This window comes from Solanum pennellii, chromosome 12, assembly GCF_001406875.1.
Source record: "Solanum pennellii chromosome 12, SPENNV200".
NCBI lineage: Eukaryota > Viridiplantae > Streptophyta > Magnoliopsida > Solanales > Solanaceae > Solanum > Solanum pennellii.
This window is the reverse complement of record NC_028648.1, coordinates 6,704,681-6,713,703: the sequence shown is the minus strand read 5'-3', so window position 1 is coordinate 6,713,703 and position 9,023 is coordinate 6,704,681. Positions and strand designations below refer to the sequence as shown.

At 29.2% G+C, this 9,023-nt stretch overlaps 1 protein-coding gene and 1 long non-coding RNA gene across 2 annotated transcripts; one reads left to right on the top strand and one right to left on the bottom strand.

Moving 5' to 3' along the window:
* Positions 1-1,719: 1,719 nt before the first annotated feature.
* LOC114075394 lies at positions 1,720-6,383 on the bottom strand. The gene is made up of 3 exons (XR_003575845.1): positions 6,111-6,383; positions 2,587-3,967; positions 1,720-2,025 (listed from the first exon to the last, which is right to left on the bottom strand). It is a non-coding gene; the product is annotated as an uncharacterized LOC114075394 (long non-coding RNA).
* LOC107007043 (agamous-like MADS-box protein AGL90) lies at positions 5,039-5,778 on the top strand. Its single transcript, XM_015205515.2, has one exon. The coding sequence runs from the start codon at positions 5,039-5,041 to the stop codon at positions 5,696-5,698; it is 660 nt and encodes a 219-aa protein (XP_015061001.1). The 3' UTR covers positions 5,699-5,778.
* Positions 6,384-9,023: the final 2,640 nt, after the last annotated feature.

Genomic DNA, 9,023 nt, shown 5'->3' with positions numbered 1-9,023 from the left:
CGGAAGTTAAAAAATTAGTTTTAAATTTATATTTATTACTTCTAATTTTTTAAAAAAAAATTATTTAGGGGTATATATGATTCTTCTATCAAAGTTCAAGGTATATTTTAATTTTTTTCATACATAAATTATTTTTTAACTTCTTTTATTATAATTATTTGAATTTCTTATTCTTATTTTATTTTATTCTTTCATTCCTTAGTTTAAAGAAAAAAAATTAAACTATTTTTTTTGTGTATTGTAATTTAATTTCGTATTCGAAGAAAAAATTTGGTCATCTACAATAAGTTTTACAAGAATATTAAACATAAATAAATTTGACTATCAAAATAATAATTATAAATTAGTCATTGAAACAAAAAAAAAGTCAAAAAAAATATGTTTGACGAGGATTAAATTTACTCATATGGGATTATACTTTTTAGAAAAATAAAATAAAAATTTAGATTAAAATTATATTTTTTTTTCATTTCCGTTAAAGGAAAAGGGTATATGTGAGCCATTTGTTTACAAATAGGGGTATATATGAGCCACTTTTGTAACAAGGGGTATATCAACTCTAAATGACAAAGTTGAGGGGTATATCAGACCCTTTTCCCTTTTTAAAAATCACAATATAGTGTGTATTCTTTCGCCTCTAACTCTTCCCTTGTGTAAATTTTGTTAATTACTTTGTGTTCTTTAAAAAAAAAAAAATTAACATTCGTTAGCTTTAGGGATTAAGATAAAATATTTTAATTAATTAAAGATCAAATATGCTAAGTTAAATAACACAAAGATCAATTGCAATAAGCTAATAACTTGAGCACCAAAATCACTATTTCCCCTTTTATAAAACTCGAATACATTTGAAATAATAATTATGTAATTTACCAAATAAAATTCTATTCATTGATATGCGCTAGGTAAAATGATTTTTAAAATTATTTTCTTAATAATTCGGACTTTAAAATTTCTATCTTCATGAATTCAAATATTGTTTCCAATAAACCTACTCCCAAAACATGGGTTATTGACAAACTTACAAATCTTAAGTCTCGAAAATGGCCAAAATATGAATATAGATAATGTAAGCCTGAAATCTATTCCAAATCCTTTCTAAATATCAAGAAACTCATAATATATAGAATCTAACTAATCTAAGTCTAAAAAAAATAAGTTTTAACCTACGTAAAGCTGAACCACAATCACGAACCACCACTCCAAATCATTTCCCTTCCGAAGAGCCTCGTATTGTTGTTGTGCTATCAAAAATAGAATCTACATGTCAATATGGGACTATCAATACCTATATTGATGATGCAAAATTCAGAGTAAAAAATGGGCCGAAAATCGACCCTCAAAGCTTGACAACAAAACAAAAAGCTAACTTTGTCATTACGTTCCCCTCGAAGTGAGGATCAAATGCCCCCAAAATCGGGTGAAGATATAGGGTGAATTCGGACATGAAATGGCCTAATAGTTTAATTTTAAAGAACAGAAAAATAAAGATTTTGAAGTCAAAGTCAGATTTTTTTAACAATCTAATTTTTGGGCTTTAAAGATTAGGAAGGGTCAAGTTTTGTTTTTGATTTGTTTGGACAAATGATATCCGATTGGCCTATGACTGAATCCTTTTAATGAATAAATTAGGAATAAAATCTTAAATATAACAAAAAATGAAAAAGAAAAGAAATTACCTTGAAATCAACTATAGAATTGAAAAAATTGATACAAGCTACGCTCAACAATGGTGTGTTTAAATCATTTATTCATTTAGAAATCAAAGGGACAAGATACATAAACCACTCACAATCATCGTTCTTGCGGAATTTTGTTGGTGGTGGTGATATTGCAAGAACGGAGGGGACAAATTTACTCTAGCTCCGTCGGATCGATCATGAACCTTCAACGGTGAGTAAATATTTTAGGAGTAATCATCAAGCTCAACTAAGTGGGAGCAGTATTAGATCAGTAGCCTTTGCTGGTGTGGCGGCTCTCTGTAGGAGCAGAGTTACCAAAGAAAGCCAAGCTCCGCAGGAGCATCTGCACAAGGAGTTTTCACATTTTTATAAGTCCTCGACTTGTCGTTTAAGATTCATTTAGAGTTACGCGGACACAAACGAATGTGCTATCCCTTCAGAAATCAAACTTTGGCCTCAACATAATCAACAACACAAACAATGTAGGCTGTCAAGAGGAAGTGATCAAAGCCAACACAACAACTAAAACCACTTAAAATAAGCAAACAACCAAGATTCCCAAAACCAAACCAACAATCACAAGACACAAACAAGAGGTCCTACTAGATTAAACTAAAACTGGGAGCTAATGATGCTAATAAAAATCTCATCTGATTCATTAAGAATGTTCATCGAACCCAACCCTTTCAATGCAAAAATCTCCAAATGAGAAAAAACATACAAAAAACTCTCCCTTAAACCTCAAGAAGAGAGTCATCCACCTCTATAAGACATAAATAACTTATAGAAGCTACAAGGGGAAAAATAGTAAACAAAATAAAAAACAAGCAATGAAGCGTGAGGGTCATTACAACATCCACTATTAAAATAACTTAAATCTTTAAAGTTAGAGAAAAAAAAGTACCCCAAGGTTAAAAAGACAAGGATATTTGATCTGTATATCAAGATTGGCTTATCAAGTAGCCTCTCGTGGGATGATGCCTCCACTAAACCTCAAATTACAGAATGTCCTTAGACCTTAACCTCTTAGACTGCTTGTCTTGAATAACCACAGGCCCTCCTCGAAAATCAAGGACTCATCATACCGAATAAAATTCCACTTAAGCACGTGAGACTTATTTAAACATATTGTCCAACACAAATACATAAAAGATAAGGTCAATAACCCAAAAGGCTGGAGGTAAGTCTAACTCTTAATAAGCCACCTTCATAACAAACTACAAAAATATAAAAAGGTTTGATGAACCTAGGGTCGAGTTCGCCCTTTCAATCAAATCTCATCATTCCTTTCATGATTGACACCAACATAAACACTGATCTCTTACCTGAACTCTAAGGCGCTCACTCTCTAATCGACATAACTCTTATGCCTACTCTAAGCAGTACGAGCCTCTCCTGAATCACCCAAACTTTATCCATAAGTTAGTGATCCAAGGGCCTAATTCAAAAGCATTAAACTAGCACATCAAAGACTGAACTCCTATTGTATAATGCCTCAAATAGAGCCATTTTAATACTCAAACATTAGGTATTATTATGTGCAAAATCTACCAAAGCAAAAACTAGTCCCACATACCTCGAAAAATAAATTACACAAGCCCAAACCATATTTTTCCTTAACCTAAATAGTCCTTTTTTTGGACTGACTGCCTGTAGTCTGCAGATCAAATGTTGTGCTAAAATCAACATAGATACCGATTCTCTCTGAGTCAACCTCGAAACATATATGATGCGAATTAATTGCCATGATCTGAAATATAGACATTGACACCCCTTGTAGATTTATACAATCTCATAAATGCAAACCTCTTAGAAGAGTATAAAATCTAAACTGGTAGAAAGTGAGAAGACCTGATCAACCTATCAATGATGTCCCAAATAACATCAAATGTAGAAAATTTTTATGAAAATCCTACCATGAAATCCATATCTATCCACTCCCACCTTCACTCTGGAATGGATAGCCTTTGAGTCAAATGACCTAAACTCAAGTGCCCTGACACAAGTACTTATACACAAACTTTGCAATATCTCACTTAATCCAACACCACCATTAGAATACAACTTCTACTTCTTCTCTTTCTCCTTCTCTTTCCCTTTTCCCTTTTCTTTCTCCTTCTCATTCTCCTCCCCCTTCTTATCCTTCTCCTCCTCCAGCTTCTTTTCCTTATACTTTTGCTTCTCTTTATCCTTCTACTTTGCTACTTCTCCTCCTTCTTTTCTTCTACTCCTTTTCCTCCTTCATCTTCTTCTTATATCTTGTTTGTCCCTACCACCTACATCATCTGCAACCATAGAAAATCATACTGAATAAACATTACAAAATATGAAGATAATAAAACAACTCATCACACCAGCCGACTAAGTACACATGTTATTGTATTTATACTACTCTTGTTTCATTTTTTATGCATTGCCTAGGCATGTCAAACCCCCTAGAAATCATTTATCTGAGATTATGTGTATAAAAAGTTATGGTGAGATACCTATTATTTGAAGAAAATCTATCTTTTTATATCTTGTTTATCTATTTATTTACGACTTCAGATAGTCTTTTATCTTTATGTATATGTATTTAGTTTGATGCTCTTGAACTACTAGTAACACTAAATTTTTAGTGTATTTTTTACCTTCACACTTCTATTATATTTATGAAAGCTTTGAGCTATTAGACTTGATTTTTCTAATGTTATTATTTTTGTATGATTGTTTGATATTAATTTCGGTGTAGGGTTGGCTTACCTACTAATTGGTGGAAGTGTTATCATGCCTTAGATTTTGAGTCATCACACTTCTTATTTGTTGAATCATTCTTCTTTAGTAATTTTGATTACATATCTAAAAATTTACTCCAATCGGTATATTATTGTCAATCTTTAACGAAAAAATAATATAATTAATTAGAAGTACTCATATATTTTCCTACGCCATGCTTGAAGTAAACTTCTCATAAACTTTTTTATCTATCGAAATATTGAAATATGATGCAATTTTTTTCTAAGGATATGCTAACGTCTTCTGTAAAATATATTTTCTATAAACATTTTCTACCAAATATGCCCATGTAAAAAGTAAATTATTGTGTTTTCTACCTCCAAAATAATCATGGAATATGACCTGTCAAATTTCAATTTTGAATATTAACAATTTTCATCTTTTTAAGGAAAAAAAATAATAGTTTCCTAAAAATCAGATTATACTAATCAAATTATTTAAAATTTGGAACCTAAATTATGAAAGTTCTTAATTTGACTACATTGACAATTTTTGTTTGACAACTATAAAAGTCACATATCTCTTCAAGTTTTATATATTCTATTCCAAAAGAAAATAGTTTTTTTGTTTGAGTATCAAATATGGCTACAAAAAGGCTTAGAAATACTAGGAACTACAGTGAAAATGTGAGAAATTCCATCTTAGATAGAAGAGAGACAAGTTTGTTCAAGAAAGCAGAAGAGCTTTCTATTTTGTGTGATGTGGAAGTTGCCATAATTATTTTTAGGCCAGGAAAAATCCAACCCGTTACTTGGAAATCCGCAAGTCTGGCTCAGGATGTCTTGACAAGGTATTTAAGTTTCATTGAGTTCAAAAGACTTAATAAGTTGGTCACACATGAAGACTATCTTCAAAAGAAAATTGATAAGAAAGAAGAACAAATTAGAAAATTAGAGAAAATGAATGAGGCGAAGGAAATGGAAATCCTCTTCAACCAACTAGTGGAGGGAAAAAGTATTAATGAACTTGATGCTAGAGAAATGAAAGGTTTGTTAAAGGTGTTTGCTGCAAAAATGGCTAAACTTGATGAAAAAAAGAAAGAACTTAACCAGACTCCAAATCCTCCATCCAACAAAGAAAACATTACCTTATCAGCAAGTCCAATGGAAGAGTCATTCAATGACCCGTGGTTTATTCAGACTATAGCTACATTAGGGGATGGAAGTGGTATGGAGTTTACACCAAAAGAAGGCAATGGCGTCAATGTTGAAGATGATGGACATTCCAAGGACCTCGATTGAGAATGTAATAATTATAATGTTCTATCATTGTTTCTTCGTGTTCTTTTTCATAGTGTGTGTCGTAATTTGTTGCATTTTTCTTTTCATTTCATGTTATTGTACTTTTTTATTTCAATCATTAATGAATGTTATTTTATTTTGTTGGAAAAATGAACTAACATTGTTCGAATTAATAAGTTATTTTTATCAAAATTTTGGACTAAGTTGAATCTTTATTGTAGCTGTACATATTTTATTTCTCTTAAATTTAGCAACCTATCTTATTTGATACAAAAGATACTTCATGTGTGGTAACATTTAGGAATCTCTACCCTATAGATTGTATCCTATTCAAATCCATTAAAAAAAACCTCAAATTTTATAAACTTCCCAAAATCACAAATTTTGTATATAATATATAATCATTGCATACCTGATGAATAATCGATATATAATTTGTATATCTTAATTTGCAATGTATAAGTATTTATCATCTCATAATTATTCTAGATTTTCCCTGTTTTTCTTAGCCTTTGGAATAAATGAATTAATTGGATTTCAAATTTTTTTTTATGGTGAAGGAATGGTGATTGGAAAAAGATAAGGATTGACAGTGACGCGATATGAAGGGGCAGGGATTCCCATGGAGGATTTCTTCAATTTTGAGTGATATTTTATGTTTAAAGTCAATTGATAAAGTGGAGAAAAGACTTGGGGCATTATTTGAGGATCGACTCAAAAGGGTATTTTTAGGCTAACGGTATTTTATGGTTATACCTAGTATTCTTGTTGTGCCAACCAACCATTTGTGTTAATAATAGTAATTGCCAACCACTACAAAAAATGCTCAATTTATGGGGGTTAATTAAAATGTAGCGGTTTCTAAAACCGATACCAATTATTCTTGTCACAAGCATATTTGCAATGGTTTTAGTAAGCCTCCACGACGCTTCCCAGAAATTGACTTTTAAATTTATGGAGGTTTTTTATTATAGTTTATGACATCTTAAACCTTCAAAATATGATTTTAATATTTTAAAAATTAAATTTGTGTGGATTTAAAATATTCATGATATGTATTTAATATATAATTTGATTTATGGAGTATTACAAAATTATTATTATTATTATTCTTATTATTATTATAATAATAATAATAATAATAATAATAAATGTGAAATATGATTTTCATCGAGCCTTCAAAATAATGAAATTTTTTACCAAATATCACATTTAAGAATATCAAATTACATTAAGCAAATTCGTAATAATAAGCTTCACAAATTCAAATTATGTCAAATAAAAATAACACCAATTTTTGTATAATAACTTCACATTCAATTTTAAATCCATTTAAATCCACATCAAAATAAATACAAGAAAAAAAAATTCGATAGCTTGCATTTGTTTGGTGATTTGAGTGGTTGTCATCCAATCTTTTTGTTCAAAGTAAAATAAGCTCAATCTCCTCATCAGGTTAAAACAATGAAAATATCGTACATAATTACATAAACATATATTGATACATATATATATTCATACATCTTGATGATAAAAAATTAATTCATTTCAAAAAATAAAATAAAATATAGAGCTTTGATCTGACAACAAATCATAAGATTATGTACTTGATGCTCTCTCATACACCCTAATAATGTGAATAACAACGACTTCATGATTATTCCTGGATGAGCACAAACTAAATTCTTATTTTTCAAAATCATATAAAGATGCTCATTCTATTTAACATGTTGGTTCAAATATTTCACACTTTTGATAATTTTTAAATTAGCCTTTCTTCCTTGACCTTATTTTTTATTTCATCTAGCAAAAAAATAATTATAACTTCATTAATTTATCGTATTGAATAAGTTGTACTGATGTAGATCACAATCTAATATGCAAAATCGTACTTTAATTTGTTATAGTCAAATCCAATAAAGAAAAAGATGAGTACACGATCCTTAACTAAACAAAAATAAAATTGAGGCTTACCATAATCAATCAAAGATTAGGTACATATGACTCTCAGTGGCGGATCCAGGATTTAAAGGTTGTGGGTGCTCACTTTCAGGTGTAAAATTCGCTGGAAAAATTATAAAAAAAGAAATGCTACTGGCGGGATCCGAAACCTTGCCAGCGGCTTCACGCGCCTCTTATTGCAAAGGTTTAAACCAACTCACCCACAGCTACTTTTGTTCTATGGGTGCTCATTTAAAATATAATAACATATGTATCATATTTTCTATATATATATATATACAAAAAATTTCGGAAATCAATGGGTGCTCGAGCACCCGCATCTGGCTTACTGGGTTCGCCCCTAATGACTTTACGACGTGGTGAGAATTTGAACAAATCATGCAATATGTAAAAATATTATATATAAAGTTTAAGAACTTGCAAAATACAAAATACCTATAAACTATATAATAATATAAATTTTTAAGGAAAAATTACATAAATTAGTACATTTTAATAAATAATTACTGATTTTAGCAATACTTTTTATTTATTACCATTTATAACAATACTATGTCAAATCTGCAATATGAATTAAAAGTGAATTATGTATGCAACATATATGAATTATAATTGTTTTTTGAAATATATTATGTTTGTTTGGTAAAAATTTGGCACATTGTATTATAAGTGTATTAAAATTTGTGATAAATGTATTATCCATTATTAAAATTTGTATTATATATGAATAATAAATTCTTCTTTGTAATATGTATTAAACTTGTATTATAAATGAATTAAAAGTGATAAGTGAAAAAAAAGATATTATTGCTATAAATGGTAAATATTTTTTTATTTTTGCATATTTATGTAAGTTTTCTAATATGAATCATCAAACTCAACTAACAGAAAATTACCTTTATATTTCAAATAATTATCAATTCACGCACATAAAAAAAAAATGAAAAATAAAGTAAAGAAGAGTGAGAGGCAAAGGGAAAAAGGAGGGGGGTGGGATTTGGGAAGGAGGGGTGGTTATTACATATTTCATTGGATTTATATTACATATTTCATTGGATTTGAAAGGTTTTAGGGGGAATTAATTATATTCTTTTGGCTTTTCAAATATTTTGAAAGGAAAGGCATTAAAATTTGGTTGAGTTGGTCCAAATAAAAGATAAATGATTTTTTGTTAGTGCATAAAACAAGTTTTTATTTTAAATTTTTATTAATTTGCAATAACTAATAATTAAAATGATTCACCTAAAAAATTAAACTAGTACTGTCAAAGCTTAAATAAATTTAAAATACATACAAAATAAATATAAATGCATATAACTATTGATTTCGCATGTTTATATATATATATATACATATATATATA